At 39.5% G+C, this 22,199-nt stretch overlaps 1 protein-coding gene across 2 annotated transcripts in view; it reads right to left on the reverse strand.

Annotated features, from left to right (window-relative positions):
- The window catches only part of TESK2 (testis associated actin remodelling kinase 2), a 54,212-nt gene continuing 32,013 nt past the window's right edge, over positions 1-22,199 (reverse strand). For both annotated transcript variants that reach the window (XM_083447802.1, XM_083447801.1), the window contains exons 5-11: positions 18,976-19,122; positions 11,456-11,538; positions 9,740-9,815; positions 8,346-8,429; positions 7,004-7,090; positions 6,425-6,572; positions 1-4,049 (exon numbers count right to left, since the gene is read on the reverse strand). In XM_083447802.1, coding sequence (XP_083303928.1) covers positions 3,043-4,049; positions 6,425-6,572; positions 7,004-7,090; positions 8,346-8,429; positions 9,740-9,815; positions 11,456-11,538; positions 18,976-19,122 — 1,632 coding nt within the window. In that variant the 3' untranslated portion in view covers positions 1-3,042. The remainder of the gene's footprint in view (positions 4,050-6,424; positions 6,573-7,003; positions 7,091-8,345; positions 8,430-9,739; positions 9,816-11,455; positions 11,539-18,975; positions 19,123-22,199) is intronic.

Below are 22,199 nucleotides of genomic sequence, written 5' to 3' on the forward strand. Positions count from 1 at the left end.
TAGATTTATTTGTTTTTATTCTGAAAGCAAATTGGGAAACAGTTTACAAAAACTGACAAAGAAAACATTCAAATACTTTAAACTAGATTCATCTTTGGTTACTTATTTCAGTTCCAGTAAAACATACTGCTGCTGTAGTTCAGGAAAAAAGTCAGACCAAGTAAAACATAAAAACCAATATTTGCCTTCTTTACACATCCATAAATATCTGCAGTATTAGAAAAATGTTTCGTAAAGATTCTTTTCTGGCAGTGTTAAATTATACACAGGCTACAGACTTTTTTCCTAAGATTTAATGACAAAGTTTAGCTATTTACAGACTGCAAATATTAAGACATAAAATTCCTTCATAAATATGAAAATAGACCTTGCAAAGATCTTTAAACCTTAATCAAATATTTGGCTGCCCCCAAAGGTTATTTTTGCATAGAAATGTAGTGACATGCAGTATAAACAGCAGCATTAAGTGCAAAGAGGAATTATTCAAGTGTCTGTAGTTAAACTGGCAAGAAACACCAGTGTTCTTGGACAAGATACAGCAACCAAGAATAACCTATCATACTCCTGTCTTCTGCTGGGGTAGCAATTTGTTACATACAATTATACACAGTCATCTTTCACCAATCAGTCACAAGTATTGCTGCTATTACGTGTTTAATAAATGCAACATAGAAAGATTGAGTGAATTAAAAACAGATTGGGGATCTTAGATGGGTCTGCAGGTCGCTTGTAAGAAAGCAAGATGCATCTGTCAGCAAATCAAAAACATGATAAAAGCAAAATTCACTATTGTATTTGTACAAAGCACTGCCACTGTCTTGCCACAATCTGTATTCATTACAGCTAATGGCCAACAGCTGCTCTGCAATACTGGCTCTAGACTGCATACCCAGAAGGCCTTATGGCCAGGGGCTCTTACATGTTGTAAAAGTGGATAGCATACATTTAATTTTAGCCACACAATGACCAAGGAATTGCTTCCACCAAGCTCCTTCAAAAAGAACTCCATTACAGTGTGGGCTGGAGAAATGTCATGCTTTCTGTACCAGGATAAGAGACTAAAGCCTTGCACTAGCATTCTGCTAAGAATGCAGAGCAGCCATATAAGCAGCGACCCTCTCCCCCAGCTCAAGAAAGAATACCACATCTGATAGGTTGTTTGCAGAAAAACTGCATGAAAGCAGGAAAAACATAGATGAAGCAAAATTAGAGAGGCCACTTGTTTAAATCTTCACAAAACAGTAAGAGCACAAGTCAAACATCTAAAGGCTACAGGGTTCTAGGAGCTCACACATCAACCACAGACCAGAGTAGGCAGAAGTGTGGACTCCTTTCATGGCCTCTAAAGCAGACTCCAGTGCTCAGTTCTTTCAGTATCCATGCACTGATCAAGAGTAAATGCTTCTTCCTTGGAGGAACAAAATGTTACTATATCCTAAGTGTGCAGTGAGATGGTAACACATTTATTTTTCACTGTCTTTAAAAAAATGCATGCAAAAAAATAGCTGTGGGGAGTTCTCTGGAAGGAACTTGACAAGGGCTCCTATATAAATAAGCATAGATTGCAAAAAGATGTTGCTGCTGTTAAGGTTGCAACAAGCAACTCTTGGGCAAAATATTGTTACCTGTTTTTCAAATATTTCCATATCTGTGATCCCCAAGTTATTGCTTGATACTTTTTGTGGACTTTCACCGTTTTTATGGTTCCTTTTTGAGGGGTTAATAAGAGAGGACATCTACACACATCAGGAAGCAGCACTGCTTTTTTATTTCTTCCCCACAGGGGAGTTCTCATTAGCCTATTATATTAAAATAAGGGACTAGAATCAAGACTTGGGACTCCAATCCCTCTTATTCAGCACATACTAACTTCTCTCTACTTTGAGCATTGTGCTGGACTTGATACTCAGAAAGAGAGACCAGTAAGGACTGGAAGTACTATTTCTGCAGCTACAGTCAGAGTCTAGTGAACAAGCATCCCTCTTCCAATGGAGGAATCTCAGGTGAGGTACTTTTAAGTTATACAAAATGCAAATGCAGACCAAGTTTCCATATGTGCACACATCTGTTCAGAGTGTGAGACTGACCCATATGGAGAGGCTAATTGAAGAGTTGCACAAAGAGCTGAACAGAGCTGGATTTTAAGAGAATGCTGATGTGGAAGGGCTGGCTTATTTTTTAAGAGCTCTCATGTCAAACACTTGGATGGTTATATACTTAATTTCTTCTACAATATAGAATTGGAGATACTGAAGAGTTACAAACACACAGCTGTTCATCCTCTTTGTGCACTTCAAATTTACTGAATAGGCATTTGGTTGCACAGCACCTATTATTGCTTAAGGAAAATGGGATCGACCTCTTTCTTGGTCATGGTATTAAGGTGACCAAAGGAAGTAATAATTGGACAAGGAATGCTTGAAATAGGAATCTGAGCTGTTTGCTTCCAGTGTTTGAAACTGGATTGGAAGAGGTAGGAAATTTAACTCCAGCAGTCAAGTCTGACTTTCTTCAGTGGAAGTTTGGGTTTCAGGCCAGCACTATGAACCTGTCATTATAACAGAGGTACAGGATGCTACCACCTTATCTATCTATGTTGTCCCAGCATTGCCAGTTTCCATCTTGTTATACTCAATAAGAGGTCATTTATACCTGCTCAGCAGCTCTCAAGAAGGGACACAAAAAGAGTTTTATAGATTTTTTTAAAGGATGCTGCCAAGTTTGGAAGAATTTCTTCAATGGGATCTAAACTGTGTACACAGACAGAAAATGGCTTCTAAGTAGAGGCAAGCCTAGGATCCCAAATTTATGGCCCTGCATTGATCCAGGCATTCCATGGAGATATTGTTCTCACCTTCTGCCTGCAGTAGCTGCCTCCTGAGGTACGGTAAGGGATTATGATCTCTCGCACACTGACATACATGCTGTCTCTCCAAATGGACTGGTCTGGTTGCTACACTTTGCTAGAGTATTCTGAAATAAAAAAATTAAAAAAGCAAAGAAGTTGGGAGGAATATGCCACCATGGTATCATGGCTGAACTTTAAATGTCACATTTTGATTGCTCGCATACTGATGCTGGTGCATCTGAAGATGGCAGAGAAACAAGATTTGAGATGTCACTATCCACTGCCTCAAAAAGAGAGGCTTCTCTGCCAGACTGTGGGGGAGGGTTAACACTGAACAATAGTTTGGAAGACTCCGACCTAGTGGAAGGCATGTTCCTTTGAGTTTCATCTTCAACTTCCATATCTTCAGAGGAGATGCAGCTCATAAACATCTCTGAGGATCTACTATCTGAATGGTCTAAATTATGTGCCAAGATACCATCTACATTCTGGGCAACTTGCCCCCTGGGCTTTCCGAGTTCTACTTCCTTAGCAAAATTTACAGGGCAGTACCCATTTTCATCTTGGGGCTCCAGTCCATCAGAATAGTCCATTTCTTCCTCCTGCAGAAGAGGAGAAGGCGAGTCCTGCCTATGATGTTTGGCCTGAAAAGGAGGAATCTCAGACACTCCATATTGACTGCTGCTCAGTAGCTTCTGCCGCACTTCAGCCCCCAGCTGGCTGGGATCGCACCTACTAATGGTTGAAGAGAGATCCCCAAATGTTCTATTATCTTTATGCACAAATTCAAGAGATCCTGGAAGTGATCTGCTCCGTCTTACAGGAAGGAAAGAGGAGTCCAGCCAGTCAGTGTTAGAAGTCTGCCGGAATGGGGTCTGGTTCATCTTTAGACATTCTTCTGCCTCCGGGGAGTGCAAGTCAAATACAAGTGATATCACAGATTTGCTTGGCAAATCAAAAAATTTGACCTTTCCACCTTTCAAGTCTTCCCTAGAATTGAAAGGGTTGACTTTCCGGTTTGCCCCTTTGCTTGGTGTATAGTAGGGGTCCTGAACATTTATCTTGCGGCAAGGTTTGCGAGAGAATATGTCTGACTGACTGCGCGATAGCCAGATATTGCGCCGTGGACGGGGTGATTTAGGTGGAATCTTGTCATCCAGTGAACTTAGCCTTTTTACTCCTTGTCCCCTCTCCAGTAAACCTAGAATGGAGAGAAAAAGAAAACCAGACTTAAAGGATGTTGCTAGTGACAGGATTAGAATGATACAGAAAAAGATCACCAGTGTACATATGACATTCTGTTCAGTCTTCCACAAAACCCCACACCTTGGAAATGTATGGACTCACATGGAATTCTGTATCAATTGAGATCCAAATAATTTTTTATTCAGCTAAGTAGGAAGTAAAGGTCTAGTATAGAATATTAGTACTAATAAATAGTGTTTAAAGTAATCTAAGGATTGATATGATCCCTAACTCCTCATGTTCATCCAAAATCATTTCTCTAAGTCAACATTTTACTGCTTTGAGCTTCATTCTGCTTAGACCATTTTGAGGGGAATGAAGTACCAATTGTTAAAGACTGAAGACAGAATAACAAGTCTTATCTCTATTACATGTGGGCAAGTATTTTCAAAGGCCAACATAACAGGAGATATAGCCTTCCCATTCTATTATTGTGCTCTGTGCACTAGCAGATTGTTCCCAAGAACAAGAGTTGAGGACAGCCACCATTTCATGAGACTATAAGACAAATTCATGCTACTAAAGGCTGATGTTTTCAACGTGAGGTTTCCTTAGAGCAAAGACACCCCTGTGCTTTGAAAGGTGAAGGCAAACAATAATACCTCCCTCTGGAAGTGAAGAGGTTATATTCCACATCAGCTTTGAAACAGCACATAGTCCAGTGCAGAAACTATGACACACAGCAGTTGGGCTTGGGGGTAAAATCTGTTAAATACATGTAAATAAGGCATCACTAAATAGAGCAACTGCAAATATTAAGGTCAAGTGGAAAGTAGCTGTCCCAGCCATGTAACAGCTTCCTCTCAAAACTGAGAACAGGTACCCAAATTTTGGCTGCAATTTCTCTAAGCACACCAGGGGGCAGTGTGATGCTTTACAAGAAGGTACAATCCAATCCTAACACCAACGCTTCCTATGTTTTATTATGTTAAACATACATATTTCTGGGTACATTAAAGGATTTGCAATTAACCAGCACTGATACAGAAACCTTTTGAACACGTTTCAGGGTCCACATGTATCTCCCAGATATGAAAGCGCTTCCTCATTTGCACAATGCCAAGTACAGCTCTCCTCACATGTCTCCAGTGCCCTTAATATTGCAAAGAATGAAGAACCCAATGTACTCTGGATCAAGCTGACAGCGGCTATCGCTGTTCAAATGAAGGCACTTTTCCGTACAGTCCTCAATCCTTATTGTGTGGGGTAATGACACCTATGGCCCAAAACAATGTATCCAGTCCCTAGATTCATTTCACTCGCAGTTTCCACAAACCAACTTGCAGCAGTAGTCTTCAAAGCTGCAAGAATTCAAACTGATCTGATACAGTCTCTAGGAAATACTTTGCAATAAGTCAGCCTCTGGTTAAAGGTCAGACATCCCAAGCCAACAAGGAAGAGCTTAATTTGGATGAAGTTCCTGGAATCTGTTTCACAAGGGCACAGCAGACACCAGGAGCCTTGTTTGCTTCTAAAATTAGATATTTAAACTCCAAAAGTGCAAGCTACAGAAAAAGCTACTAACAGCTAGTAGTTACTTATGTAACAGTTTCCTTTTGAGGTCTATAGTTAGAATTTGGGTACCTACGGAGCAGGGCTTTAGAAAAAGTGGGAAATAAGAATAAAAAAGATGAATGATAAAAGTTTACATCATATTCAAATAAAATGTTCCCTTTGAAAAATAAAATAAGAGGACTAATGTCAAGCAACAAAGCATTTGTGAGAAATGGTCTTCATCTGCCATAGCCTATGATGCATAAAAAATGGGTGTCTCAGAAATGATATTAGGGTATGGGGGAAAGTTTGTTCTCAAAGTGGCACCTCCTCTGATCCTGCAAGGATTAAGACACCAAACAAAGGATTATTTTACTCCACTAGTCAAGTTGACCCTTAATGACATTTAAGCAGAGCAATTCTAATTCACATTTACACATGGGGCGTGGCAGAGAGAAGACAAGACAACATCCTGGAGATCCACTTGCAGAGTGTCCATCATACCAACTGTCCTGCTACTGCCACTGCAAACAGAGCAGCTTCCTTTTCTCTCCCCAACCTGAACTGACAGGGCTGGGAGAGAGTTGCACCTTTTCCATAGGCCTGTCTGGGGAAAAGGGGCTTTGGCACACACCTTATTTCCCCAACGCAACATCAATATTGAATTTTGTGATAATGCAGCTCAAGTCAAGTTTTCTAATTTAGAAATAAAAGTATTATTTCTGGTTTACATTCCCCATCAAAAATTCAAGAAAGGAACCCTCACTATAATACAATTTTTGTTATTCTTGCTTAGTAAATCAGAGCAGCTTTGTGCTCATTCCCCTTGATTCCTACCTTTGGAAACTGAGATGGGCTTTCGATCTGTGCTGTCCAGATTTAGGAGCTTTCTTTCTCTTTCAGCCTCCTCACTTTTCAAATTCCCTAGAATTTCCTCCAGTGTCTTGCCAATGTCAGCAAATGAAGGACGTAATTTTGGGTCCATCTATTAACAAAATAAGTGACAAGATACATCAGAGCTTAGTCATGAAGAAAAATCTGTACACATAGCACTATGTTACAAAAACATGATTTTATTGGTTTTTTATAAATTAATTCTCACAGGCACCATCTTTAACGCATGTATACCTACAGGCATATTGTTATGTTACATGGAAGTAAGATTAACTGATGTTTCATTTTGACAAAGCCATACATCTAAAGCAATGTGGAGCAGAGGAACTATAACTTTTAAAATATCCTCTTTGCTTTAAAATATCCTATTTGCATTCCAGAAATCTAACATTAGATTGTATAGATGCCCTCTCCTCCAAGTCCCTCATGAACCATTTATCCAAGTTACCAGAGGCCTCAGTGTACTGATGTTTTGTTTTAGGAAATATGCTCATTCCATTCTTTTCCTTTAAATATACTCACATTGCAGCAGTTGAAGGCCAACTGGAGGAAGTTAGGGGGGCAATCTCCCACCATGTGCTGGAAAGCATCATAATCCAACCCAAAATTCTGCAAGTAGAGGTGGAAAAAGAAAAGGAAGGGAAAAGTTAACAATTGAGGCACAAGAGAGATACAGGGAGGAAACATGTGCTAGACGAGGAAATGAGGAAATCATGAAGACAGTGTTACATGGCAAAGCATGAAAGGAAATTACAGATAATAATTCTCTACTTAAGCAATACAATGAATTACATATATAGGTTATTCCCCATACAAGCAGCACACCAAATCACATCTATTAGTGCTCTAACACAAATGCAAGGTTCCTATGTAGATATGAGCAATGGCAAGGGGAAAGGGTAATTTCTTCTTGTCTCAGTTTGTGCCTTGATCTTGTATGGACACTGAGGTACACCTACTGTCTCCTAAACATTCTGCCATATGAGCTGAATTTATCAGCTCATATAACCTGACATTCCTAACTGTACAATGTCTAGCCATCTACAGCTTAAAATGCATAAATAAACTGCATAATGTATCTGTGATGAAGTAGGAAAACTTTCAACTTGCATCATAATCCATCTAGTTTTGCAATAACTTTGGCATGGACTACTTTAAGAGTTGGTAATTTCATAAATTCTCTCCAAGGCAAGATGACTGCCTCAAAAACCCCCCTTCTCTTGCAAAGAGAAGACATTTTCTACACTTTCAGTTTGAGAATATTTCATAGGAAGCTGCCTTAAGCCAGGTCAGGCTACTTGCAATTTGGCCAAGCATCATCTACTTCAGCTAGCAGCAATTCTCAAGTGTCACCTGCAGAGGTCTATCACATGAGTGCCTACTAAGTCTTTTTAACTGGAGATGCTTGGGGTTGAACCTGGAACTTTCTGCATAGGTAGGATAGGACATGACAACTTCTCTCTTATCCTGCTCACTGAGGTAGTGAGGCAACTCGCCAATACCAAAATGTATTTCTAATTTAGAAGAGAAGGATTCCTATGCAGATAGTCCTCTTTCAGTGAATAAGGTACCATCAATAACCTGCTTTGGGTTATACCAGTCAGATATTATAGAAGCTCATGACTAATTCCTGATATAGCACTCACCTGCAAAGTATAATTATGTGCTTTAAATGGGGAAGGAGTGGAGAGAAGGGGTTAGTGCCAGTCTCTGCATGCTACTGTAGCAGAGGATGAATGCTTTCTTAGAAGACTTATACAGCGGTCATTCATCATGTGTTCAGCAACTCTGCAAACATTAATGACCCAGCGAAATTCTTGAGGATTCCTCCCCTTTCCAGTCCTTGTTAATGCACTCTGCTTACCTCTGTGCGAGGGAGATAGTCTGGATCTGCCTGGATCCTTGCTATAATCTCACAAAGAATGATGCCATACGAGAATACATCCGCCTGAGGAGGGGTGGAGGGGGAGAAAGAAAACATGACCACAACTTTATTACAAGCACTCCTATGCTGCCTGATCTGGTAGGGTCTCCCGTCCCTGTTCACATGACAAAAGTGTCCTCTATGGTGTTCACGTTTTTTTACTTTCCAACATTTGCCAAAGTTCTAGGTCAAGCAATTAAAACCTAGGCCTGCAGAGTGGCAGTCTCACTTCCTTCTCCTAAGGGATAATGCATAAAAGCGTGTTCATTGAACAGGTATCTTAGGACCCAGAGATGTACCTGTAAACAGGGCTCAATGTGGACTTTTCAACTTTGAGGTGATCTCCGCTTCCCCATCTCTGCTGCTCAATGCATGTGTGCAAGCCCCAGATCAAGGTCCAATTGGCTGTTTCCCTTTCCCTTCCATGCTTCAGGTAGGCTGCCCAATTTGTTTTGTTATATGATCAAGTGTATATTTACTACACTTTATAAAAAAATGGCTAACCTTTATTGACTCTTAAAACTGCTCTGAGAAGATGTGACTATGGTTGAGGCCAGCTAATCAGTACTGTGCAAAACTGGCTTTTGTTGCAAACCAGAATAACATATTTAAGCTCAGTCTGGGAGAGCCTGGACAAAAATGTGGTGTGCTAAAAAATAATGTACATCTAATGTACATGTATCCCACTGCCCACTCCAAACAAGGAAAATCAGAAAATGTTGCAGTATTAATTGGGAGAGAGAGCTCATCCAAACAATTACCAAATGTATTTAGAGCTACAGAAAATACTACTCACAGGAAAGAGAAAGTACATAACACATTGCTGTGCAATATTCAAAACAAAACAGCATGTGTATGACTAGAGAAAACAACCTCCCCTATAGCATAACATACCTATCATATGAGATAATTCAGCTAGGTACTTGCAGGCACAGGGTTTCATATGATTTATGCTGTGCTGCTTTTTACTTGCTTATCTAGAAGCATTTATTGCCATAATAAAACTGTAAAGGTTGAGAAACCCATTTTTTGCTACTCTGAAAATTAAGAAAAACAGAAACCTTGGATATTTATTCTACTTAATGAAATAAAAAGTGCTGTTGTTTCATTCAAATGGGATCTATAGTAATCCACAGAACTCTGAAATCATGTTCAGGAAGGAGCAGATTCCAATTGAATTTTCTACGTAGGACCCATTCAGCTAAACGCATTAATTACTATCATGTTAGAACAGCTTTAAAGCTACAGATGCTCACAAGTCCCCCACCCCCAACTATGCCAGGCAACCAGCAACCCAGTATCTATTAACTAATGTATAATTAAAGAAGACCAACCTTTTCATTATATGGCTCATCTCTCAGCACTTCAGGTGCCATCCAGTAAGGAGAGCCCACCACTGGTAGTTTCTCACTTTAAACATTTGAAGAGAGAGGTGGTTAGAAGCTGGCAAATTAAGCATTTCTTTGCAACTCCTTTCACTTTCAGCATGGGAACAAGTACAAGCTGTTCTCTTGCCATTCATATTGATTCTATTTGTCTGGACAACAGAAGGTGATGGAGAGAGCAGAGGTGAAGTGTGAAGCGGCCAGAGTACCACTGCAAGCCAAAAGAGCTTCTGTCCTTTCTTCTGAAAGGCCTCTTCATATTCTAGGCTCTTTAGAGCAAGTCTTCAGATATCATTAACAGGCAGCAGTTGACACTTCAGAACACCATTCAGTAGCAGATAATCCTTATCTTGAACAAAATATCCCATGACAAATCAGACTGTTCAGAAGTTTCTCCCTAGACAATTCAGAAAAGTATTCTACTTAGGAAGCATGATGGGATGCTTCCTGGAAATTGAAATAATTCATTTCTATATTTATAGAGCAGCTGTGTTGAGTCAGTACATTTTTTAGTTTAATTTTGTTTCACCCAAACTGTTCTAGTTCAGTTCATTAATGGATCACTTATCCAATGGGAAGAATATGACAATACTGATTTGCATAACTGCTTGAAGCATGTTCAGGGTCAAAATAGTCACTAAAATAGTAATTTTACAGAACCGCACTCATTAGTATTCATGGTACTTTACACAGCAGTTAAACCATTTTGATATCTTTTTTTAAAAAGAAAATGAAAAACAGGAAGGCAAGGAGAAAGGTTTCTAAGTGGCGTGATGATATCTGAAAGAACTGTATGGAACTTTCAGGAACTGATTTCGGTGTGAGAACTCAAATGCGGATTGTGTAAAGGAAGATATACCTGAGCATGTGCAAAGTACCTATATTCATCACTGAGCAAACATATACTGCAGCAAACACTGAGGATCAAAAAGTGCATGTCAAGGTGAGCACCAACATCTATCTTTTTTAGGAGATGACCTCATTTAGCCACTATGCAAACTCCTGGTAAAAACTCCCAGAGCAACTTCAGTCTTAGTCTATTGCAGCTAAAACAAAGAGGCTTATAGCACCTTAAAGTCTAACCAATTTATTATGGCATAAGCTTTCATGGTCTGGAGTCCATTTCATAAGTTGCTGCTGGGACTGTTATCCTCACTTGACAGATACATATACACACTGGGGCATACAAGAGAGAAAATATAAATAGGTGGGCTAAAAAAAGCCAATAATTGCAAACAGGTGGAATACAGTCCTGTTCTTCTTCAGCTTTGGTTTTGCAGGTTGCTGCTGATCTGAAAGCTGCCACTCTCTATTAGAAGTAATTCAAAAAGAAATCTAGCATGAAATAGAAGAATTAGAACTAATAACTATATTTGATTTTGTTTGCCCTGTTTGGCAAGTTTAATTCTGTTGGTATATACAAAATGGTTCTCTCTCCCACTACAGGTATTAGCAACGAGAAGTTGATTCTGTTAAATAACTTATAACCAATACCTGCTGCTGTGAATAGTCACTACTTGTTTGACAGATTAAAAGCTTTACTGAATTTTCAGACTGTACCTTTAAATTTCTTTGCCATTTTATTCCCACGGCTGAGGATTTTCCCCATATTTTATGTTTGCAGTAATATTCCTCATTTTGATTCATGCTGACAATGCTACTTACCTGAAGTCGGGGATTTTCTCTGCTAAGCCAAAGTCACCAACTATAGCAGAATATCCATTCTCATCATGCTTTATCAAACAGTTCTGAATGAAAAGAAGAGGGGAATTAGTGTGGTCCACATTTGAATCCCACCATTAAAAACTTAAAACTAGGAAGCAAGGCAAGTAAGAGTGTGTGTTATATGGTATCCCACCCTTCATCAGAAGCGATCTCGAGACAGCTCACAAAATTAAATATACAATCAACTAACAAACCATTAATCATAGTAACTAATCCATCTGTCAGGTATTACAAGGAACACCTTTCATTGTAATGCAGGCACATGCACCACAAATTTAAGAGGCCTGGCTGAAGAGAAAAGTCATTAGCTGGTGCATAAATATAGACACGTATGCACCAGGTGAAGTTCTGAGGGGAGCGAATGTACCACAAATGGAGTGCTCTTGCCAAGACCCTCTGGTGCATCATCTTGTGACTTCAGTCAGCAATGGCACTGCCAGAGGAGCCTCCAACCACAAAGTCTGGCCAGAACAATATGGGGTGTTTCTTCAGATAATCAGGCCCCTATTATGCCATTTAGGGGTTTGTGTGTCAGAAATAAAACTCTGAAATTGGCCTGGTGGCCAATAGGCAGCCAAGTGTATGTATTTGAGGACTAGTTATACAGTCCTAGGCAAATATACCTACTAAAACTCTGGCTTCTGCAATCTCCAGATATGACTGATCTGAAGATCAGCCAAAGCTACTGCTCATAATTTTTTTAGCAATCTGTTCTGGTTTACTATACAGTTTGACTGGGGAAAAGAATGTCCACCCCAATTCTAAATATGCAACAGTTACCTGAATAATTACCCAATAGCACAGGAACATTTGGGAGGCTAGAGAAACGAGGAGTGCGATTCTATGCTTGCTGAGTCAGACGTAAGCCGCATTACATTCAGGAGGCTTACTCCCAGGTAAGTATGTATTGGATTGCAGCCTAAGGCTCCACTCTTAAGCATGCTTATTAGGGAGCAATCCCCCTTGAACACAGTAGGAATTCTCAACAAGTATACAACCGCACCATAAGGCTGGAAATTCTATTCACATTTGGGAACAAATCATACTGAACCCAGCAAGATTTCTGAGCAAACACATCTAGGAATGAGTTCCAAGCAGAACAAGGAACAAATATGATACATTCGGCTCTTGTGCTGTTTGATATCTTTAAGCGAAATCATTGCTAGATTCAGTTCATGGATTATTACTACTATGAATTATAATTTCTAGGTTTACACTGCATTTAGGCTGTAGTTTAAGCACAGTGTTAATTCTTTCCCCCCCCCCCCTTTTACTGATTTTAAGATCTCAGGTAGAACATTAATTTGATATTTCAATTCAGAACATTTTTGGGATTTTGCTTTTTAAAATAGATCACTACATACATTTAATCTATTTTAAAATTTAAAAATAACTTGCTTCCAATGTCTGCAAGCCACTGTCAAGTCTCACTTAGCCAAAATCTTGTAGGTTAACTAGGACTGTGAACTGTAGTCTTTAATGGATTTGGAGAGCAATGACCACATCATTACAATGATACTTAACTGTCAAAGACAAGGAGCAGATGGGGGAAATTAAGCATTCTGGTCTGTGTACTGTTCTCTCTAATGTACTGATGCCTCTGGCACTGGCCACTGTTAGCCTTTCATTATAAAATGGAAGTATAGTAAAGTTATGTTCTGTTTTAGTTTTGTCCAGTTTAATTTTTTGCACAACTGCATCGCCCACTGTGCATAACACACACATCCATGTTAACAGCAGGCAGCAGTGACTTTATGGACGTCTCTTGAGTTGTAACCTGCAAAACCAGCAAATAAATTCAGGTACTTGCCTGCTCATAAAAAGAGCAGATAGGAAAGGGGAGGGGGAGGAAGGGAGAGGTCTCAGATCTTCATTGTACTTCTCTCATGGACACACAGAGATTCCTGTTTGATTCCTAGGTCCCAATTAATATTTATTTTATTTTAACCTGGATCAGTTATAGCACACACAGCTCACTTTGAGTTTTAAAAAATTGCACAAGGTCAACTGAATCAGGCCAACCCAACACACACTAAAGCTTCTCAATTATGGCCTTTGTTATCTCTCGTCAAAGAATGCATTCATTCAGCTTGCTTGTGGTAAACTATTTGTTCACTGCAAAATGCAGCTAAATCCTAGAGGGATAACATTAATCATACAGCAATGTTAAAACCACGATGAAAATTCAGCAGTTGGTGTAGAAGTAACCATATGTTGGGCAGCAGCCATTTGATAATGCTAGGGTTCTTTTTTGGTGCTTCATATGGCAAGTAATTTTTCTACCTACTTAAGAAGCTTTTAGTATAATACAATGAAATCAAGCTTTCTCTGACAGTTTATGAACTTTCAAACTATATGCCCTGAATACAGAGTTGTATTTCTCAAAAAAAAATATGTTGCTGCTCAGTGAGTGGTTGCTATTCATTTGCTTTCCTGCATTAGCCTTCAATATTTTGTTCCTTAAATGTAAACAATGCATGAGAGGCATATCTTATTGTCCAAACTTTTACAAGTATTCCAATAAGAATAACTGCTTTGAATTTGTTTGAAGATAACTTCATGTCAAACTCTGCTTGAGATACCCTTTTCAATCATTATGGCACCTACCCACAGTTTGTCTCCTAACCTCATTCCTATTCATTATCTCGCTCAAAAACTTCCCTTTTCCTGTTCTCTCTAAATTTGCTGCCCCTTCACCCCAATAAGTATACCTTACTGTAACTAAGTCAAAGTGTGTGTAACTGAAACCACCGTGTTCTTCTCTGCCTGCATTTCCCTCCCACTTCCTCTGTTTTTCCTGTGTTTATTTTAGAATGCTATTTGTAAAGCATCGTGTTTTACCTGAACCAGTGGGTTCAAATTACAAGAAAGGAGATTCCAACTAATCATTAGGAAGAACTTTCTGACAGTAAGAGCTGTTCAACAGTGGAAAGGCACTACATCAGAAGGGAAAGGGACTCTCTTTCATTGGAAGTGTTTAAATCTACCTGTCAGCTATTTATTAGCTGCAATTCCTGCATTTGCAGGACTAGGTGATCCTTTGGGTCTCTTTCAACTCTACAGATCTATGATCTATGTGTACATAGGTAAGTCCCATAGAGATTTTTTTTTAAAAAAACCCAATTTTAAGCCATATTAATTGTGCTTTATTTAGTTTCTTCTCTAATCAAATTTCAGCTCAAATACTAATATGTATTGAGACCCGAATTAACACGGGCAATCTGCTAAATCAGATAACACTACAAGGACATCGGAAAATTATTCCAGAAAACCCACATCACTGATTAGCCAAGCTGTGCTCTACAAGGCAACTGTGGGTAATTCTTATAGATATGTCCCTGGATTGAGCTTCACAGAAGGTCTCTGGGAAACTTTTTAATTATATTTATTTTGATAAAGAGAAGGCAATCAGACTGGGAACCAATGGTCACATTCACTCAGAATACTCACTGTCAACTATAACATCCCTGAAAATAAGTATTTATTATGAATTTAATTCTTGGTTAGTAGTAAGGAGTGACAGTCTAGCAATAGGTTTTGGATGGAATTGTATTCCCCTTGAGGAAAAAACCAAACAGGTTTGCTACCATACTGTTTTCATGCAAAATTCAAAGTCATTGTCTTTAAAACCCTATATGTTTCAGTCCAGGATATTTAAAGGACTGCCACCTGCCCTACTTTAATCTTGCCTGTCCACTGAGGTCAATGAGGTGCTTTTTGTATGTCCAATCACCCATCACCATCTGAAACATGGTGGTTGGGACTAGCACTGCTCTATTTATCTAGCCCAGTACCCTCTACCCTGACTGGTCTTGCACAGAGGCTTTTCACAGGCTGGAGGTGCCAAGGATTGAACATGGAATATTCTGTATGCAAATATTGCACTCCACCACTGAGCTACGGCCCCTCATTATGCAGATTCAAATTCTGTGGAATGTATTGCTACATTGCATGTATAAAAAAGTCCAATAATACATGATCAAATCTCTCTGTGGAGACTTCCCCAGAGATACAATTCTGGAAGTTTATACAACCTGAGTTATTCCTTAGGCTGAAATCTTCACTTAAAGAAGCTGAAACTGAGCTCCAAAGAGTTAACAAATGTTTATACATAAACAGATGTGAGTGAACATAAAGCTCCTTTTGTGTGTTGAGAGAGCTTAACATCTGCTTTGCACAGTGTAATCCTGCTAAGGAAGTTCAACATTTATTTTCTTCTCGCATAAGAAAAGATATCCACTAGCAATAGCTTGTTCAGGCCCAATGCAGTTTCCATTACTTTTCTTTGTGCTGCTGAAAGCAAAGAAGGATTGCTTTATATTCAGACATGTTACCACAGTTTCCTTCACATTAGCTAAAACAGCCAAATGGGACAATATGATCCTGCTACTGTCTTAATGGTTACATACAACTTTTACAGTATTGCTAAAGAAATCCATGTCTGCTAAATGAAGTCATTTAAGAGACTCAATTTATGCTGAAAAGTGTGATATAAACTCCCTCTCTCTCTATATATATTTATAAACAAGAGAGAGTTCAGACAATTTTGCACTGTAAAGGTTTGTCTCAGACAAACAGATTTATCTAAAAACATTAACAGGTAAGAAATGCATCCTCACAATAACTCATTGTCTCCTGCTTCTCATCCTTTTTCATTATTCCTTTCTGCCAACTTGAAGGTTTTACAAGCAAACTATCTAAATCCAAATATAAAGTTCACTAGCTTAAATAGCAATTCCATAAATCAAAGGAAGGCAGTAAAAAGGCTAGCATAAAAAAAATATGATGAGTAGAATTGTTACCATTTAAGTAACATTGGTATTTCTATTTTAGGATTTTTAATTTTAGGATTATGGAGCTTTTGTACTACTCTGGCTTGTCAAACTTGAAAATCTTGAAAACTTTTCAAGAAGCATAATGGCAACATGGAAATCTACTCCTCATTCTCCACAGTGCTCTCAGTATATTTTGCATTTAGACCAGGGTGCAGGGAAGAACCTTTGGTCATTAGTCTGATAAGGATCCCAAAATGGTCCACAAGGATGTTTTCATAAAAAAAAACCCTGAGCTGTCTGTCTCTCCTTGTAAGCTTCATGCATGTGCATCTGGCTGGAAAGCATACAAGCAAAAATGCTACTATTTTTCAAATGAGGAAAAGAACTGGACCCTCAGCCAGAGCTTCTGTGCTTCACAGAATGCCTCTCAGGCTGTGTTTAAAAGCAAAGAAGAAATGGTGAGAAATGCAAATATTTTAGCTGTTCAACACAAGTCCTTTGTGATACTGATAAAGATGTTCAACCATTAGGGGCTTTGCTGGGCTTAAATATAAAACCTCTTAGGATCCTACCTAGAAAACACGAACAAGTCAGATAGATACTGGCAAAGGAGGTTTGCAGTGCAATCCTAACCACGCCTACCCAGAAGAAAATCCTATTGAATTAAATGGGGCTTTCTGCCAGGAAATAGAACTGCTAGTACATTTGCAAAGCTAAGCAGGTCTGCTTTGGTTTCAAAGTGGATGGGGGATTGCAAGGTGAGGTTCCTGCCTCTCAGAGGGTTGGAACAGATTGCCCGCGGGGTCCCTTCTAACTCTACAATTCTATACCCCATACCTGTGATGTCAAGTATGCAGCAGGTAGGCACACAGCAGCCAACAAATGATTTGGAGTGTGCTCCCAGTTGTTCCTTGGCAAGTGAGGATTGGTGCTGCTGAAAGAACCAATTACTTTGTATTCCCAGCTTGAATTCAAGCAGGTGATTCAAATGATTTTAATCTACTGGCATGGCTCAAGCCATGGTGGCAAAGGAAAATAATTACTCTGCGTCATCTGATGTCATGTTGAAGTCATGTAATTTGGTAATTTGAGGGGACAGCTCCACCCAGCTGTCAAATTGGTCTGCAGGGGATGGGGGGGGGCTGCCAAAATGGCCCACCAGCTGCTAAAGCTTCCCTGCCCCTGATTTAAAGGGTTCAAAAAGGTTGCACATATGAATACATTATAGTGTTGTAATTCTAACTATCTATAAAGGTAGATATCATCATAGTACAAATGGGGAGAGGGGTCAACATTGAGAGGATGTAGCTTTTTTAAGGCTACCTAGTGAGTTCAGGGCTGATTCAAACGGGAGAATTCATCGTTTGTATCTCAATCACTTAAATAGTAAGATAGAGTGAAACCACAGGCAACACTAACAGGAATTATGATTTGCTCACCAATATTGTAACACCAAACAATTTTACACTATTATGTGATATCAATGCAGCCTAAGTGCTGTTGTACTAAAGCTTCTCATCTTAGTGTTTCAGGCATAACCTAATTACTTTCAAGGCTCACACAACTCTTCAGCCATAAGTATACCACCTGTTAATATTTGCCCTCCATTTGAATTAGTTTAAAAAAGACCACAGTTCAGTTATAAAAATCAGTATACTGAAGTCTGGAAATACTCATATAAACAGAAGATGTGGCATTTGGGATGCTTTGCTTTCCAAGAACAGAGACAGTAACTCTTTATTCCATTTTGTCCCATCTCCCCAGAGTTGGCAGACTATTAAAGTGCATCCCAGCTGGTCATTTGCAGTTTTGGCATGAGAACCTTCACCGTAACTCGGCATTTTACCTATGGCACACTTAAAAAACCACTATCACTATTTTTTAATCATTAGCTGTTTATAATAGTGTTGTTTATGAATTAGTGCCAAAACAACAGATAATCGTCAAGGTGATAAATTTCTGATTGCTTTCCTCACCAGTTTGCAATTACAATGGGACATTTATAAGGAAAGAAATGATTTTCATATTACTAGCTGCAATGTTAAATAGTCATAATGACACGGCATCCTGAAAAGCAAAGTTTATGCAATTATTTGTAGCCCTGTTTTATGCATCAGTTGAAGAGTTGCTGGAGTAAAACTACTACCAGCTTAGTGTTGCTCTGTAGCAGTTTAGGTCACCTGTAGAACAATGTTGAATGTATCTGAAGTTATGGGGAACATTTAAATATACAGCAATAAACCTTTAAGAAAGTAGGGTGGGACACAGAGACAAGTCTGTATGTCTGCATCTTTTTGTAGTTTTATATTATAAAATGTGTAGCAGCTGGATCCCTAGGCTTTGGGAAGTAGAAGTTTGAATAACTTGCTGCGAACAAATTAAAGAAGTTGTGCAACCACCTTCCCAGGCACATAATCCTAACTCATTTATTTGTGACCTCTACTTCAGGTTAGTTTCTTCTCAGACATCTACACAACATGAGTTGTTCTGGGAAAGTTTAATCCACTAAACTATGTTTTCAGTGTTTTTTCACAATCTTTTAAAGTGACATTTTACGTAACAGTTTTACAGTTTGAGGCACTGAGTGGGGCTGGAGAAAAGTAAAACTACGCAAGATTGTTTGTAGTTCGCTAAGTAATACACGTCTATTGCCAAATGGTTTCATTTGATAGGGACGCATGGTACCTTGGATGTCAGATCCCGATGGAAAATGCCTTTATAGTGAAGGTAAGTGAGTCCCAGAGCAATGTCCAGTGCCAGCTTCACCCTTACTGTCCAAGGCAGGTGTTGATTACCATCCAACAGCTGTTCTAGGTTACCACAGTTGATATACTGAAAATATATTTTAAAAAATTAAAAAGAAAAGAAAAGAACCACAGTTAAACTTCAAAGTACAGACAGGTGAGGAATTTCTTCTTGGATTTAGTGGGGCAAATGTAAGTTCCTCCAACTGTATTAATGATATACTAACTCAAACCAAACAATCATAAAAGTAAATAATCTATTAACTTTAAGATTGGTAGGTGAATGCATCCCCAATAACTCCTGGACATCCTCCTTGTTGGCATCCATCTATCTTGAGAGACAATGGAGAGTGCGTCCAGGGGTGAAGACAAACTGCTGTGTTAGCAGTACAGAAGTAACTTTCCAGTGTGTATGGAGGTCCTGAGCTGCCCAGACAGACAAGACCCCCTCCCCTGGCCTCACTGACGTGGTCCAAAGGAAAGCAGAGCAATATGTTTGGCACAAGCTAGGCTGCCTCAGTTGCTGGTAGGAGGGCATACAAGGTGCCATCCAACAGTCTTAGGGACCCCATTTGGGATATGTTTAGAAACCACCTTCTTGACCCGTTTTTCATGAATGCACAGGAAACTGTCAAGGCTGAGTCAGACCTTTGGTCCATCTAGCTCAGTATTGTTAACAGTGACTGTCAGTGACTCTCCAGGGTTTCAGCCAAGGGACATTCTCTCTTTTTCCAATTTTTTTTTATTAGTTTTCCACAAAATGTTTAAACACGCAAACAAATAAACAAACAATCATAAATCCTAACCTTATTAAAACTAATCTTATTAACATTGCCAAGCGACTTCCTCGTATCCCCTTGGTTGAGTTTCAGTGTATATCATTTTAAAGGTTTTCCAAAACCTATATTCTCATAAAATTAACTTAGTCACTTAACATCTTTCTTTCTTTCCCAATCTAAATTTCAACATAGTAATTTATCACATTACATACTTAAGTCCTAAGCCTATCTGGTATTTGCAAGCCTTTCCAATTAATTTAACTTAACATATTTAACTAAATAGTCTTTAAATTTCGTCCATTCTTCCTGGTAATCCTCCTCCCTCTGGTCACGGACTCTTCCAGTCAGGTCGGTTAGCTTCGAAAAATCCATCATCTCAGCCAAGGGACATTCTCAGCCCTACCTAGACAAGCCAGGGATTGAACCTGGGCCCTTTAGCATGCAACACACGTGCTCTGCTACTGAGCTATGACCCTTCCCTAAAGCACAGTATACACCAAAAGAGGAGGAAATGACAACTGGAAAGAGGTAGTGCAGACAAAACAACTGATAACTGAGACATCATCCTAGATTTCAATTAACATGGTGAGTTTTTGCCAGCAGGTGGTGGCATGAAGTAATTCAAGGTTCTCCTCTCTCCCTGTATTTCTACTATAAAAAGAGTTCTCATGTAGTAGATTTCTAACTGCTAAACACCACACACTGTAGTGCAATATTTCTGCAAGTCAGCCCAGACTTCAGGCTTGTAGAGAAGTACTATCAAATAAGTCCCACTTGTTAAACTGCAAGAGCTGAAGAAATTCATGTGCACAAAGAATAAATATACAACATTCATTCTATATTTGCACCCCTTTTTAAATACAATGAGACCAAAAATTTATATCCAAGTGGGATTACTTTAACACAAACCAGTGACCCAGCAACTGTATCATCCACTGAGCTACAAATCAAAGAACTGTTAATTTCTAGCTGTCCAGAATACTTGAGGATCTAAAGAGGATCAAAACGAAGTGTTCCTTGGCTAGATGCCAAACTACTTGGCCCAGATTTTAGGAGCCAGCTCAAGTTTCTCAACATATTATGCCAGGAGAGTTCAAGGCCACCCCACAAGAAAGTGCAGTTGTTTACCACTTGTGGACCAGGACTAGGTTATGTACCGATTTCCACTACAAGCAAATTAATTGTGCATATTAACACAGATTGCCCTTTGGAAGCAACAGTTATATGCCCCAGGCAAATGCAAGTTTCTGATGCAGCAAAAATTAGTCTTCCAGTATCCACTGTGCATGCGTCGTTACTGACATAATTAAAAGAGAGGTGCCCATGAACATACATGTAGGAAATATATTCCGATGGTACATGATAACAGTCTTGCACGCACTCTGCTCTATTCTGTTTGTCAGGTCATTATTTGAATTCTATTAATTTTATTCAATTTATGAGTCATCCAGTAATGCAGCAACTTGCTTAGGAACAAAGGAAGCCGCCTTTTATTGAGGGAGACCCATCAGCCCATCTAGAACATTTGCCAGTCAGATACTCTCATGGACAACCTTCTGTGGGCCACATGATAGTGGTGCATAGGGCCAGTGGCAAGAACTGGGTGCAGCAACGGATGTGAATCTTTACCTTCGTTCAACCACACAAACATCAGAAGTCAGTCAGCCAGTCTCTCTCTCTCTCTCTCTCTCTCTCTCTCTCTCTCACACACACACACACAGTCCATCTACCATTCAAGAAAACAAGAATCATTGTCATAGTTCAAGCACAGATTCGTGCCAGGCAAGAGCACTTGAGGCGGCTGTGGAGCACTACAGTGAGGGGTGTGACCTTGGGAAAATCTCAATGGCTGACTAGAAAAGGCTTTGGAGGTTCAGATTCGGCCTCTGGGCCTGAGGTTCCCCACCGTGTTCTACTCTGACTGGCAGTAGCACTCCAGGATTTCAGACAGGGGCATTCCCAGTCCTACCCGGAAATGCCAGGGATTGAACTTGGGACCTTCTGCATGCAAAGCAGATGCTCTGTCACTGAGCTATGGCTCTCCTGCTTGCTTCATCCAGCACTCTATGAAACCATGCAAATGTTTTGGGATGAAAATAGTGGCATACTTTTTTGATAGTTAAAACAACTGAGCCACAGTATCTACTTTGCAAATCACAGATTCCCTGGTGTGAGAATCTGCAGTTTTGGAGCAATACTGATGTCAGGTCTTCTTGAAATGCACCACACCTCCTTTACATGGTACTAAGCTGCAGGAGATCACCGTCCTGCTACATAGTGTCCAACCATCATTCTCAAAGAGCCTCCTTTGCACAAGCAGTACTTCCTTCATATTTTTCTCAGAACATATTGTCCTTAACAGTTCAGTATTGTTTTGTCTCCTGCA

The sequence above is a fragment of the Podarcis tiliguerta genome (assembly GCF_965153285.1).
Source record: "Podarcis tiliguerta genome assembly, chromosome: 6".
Taxonomy (NCBI): Eukaryota; Metazoa; Chordata; class Lepidosauria; order Squamata; family Lacertidae; genus Podarcis; species Podarcis tiliguerta.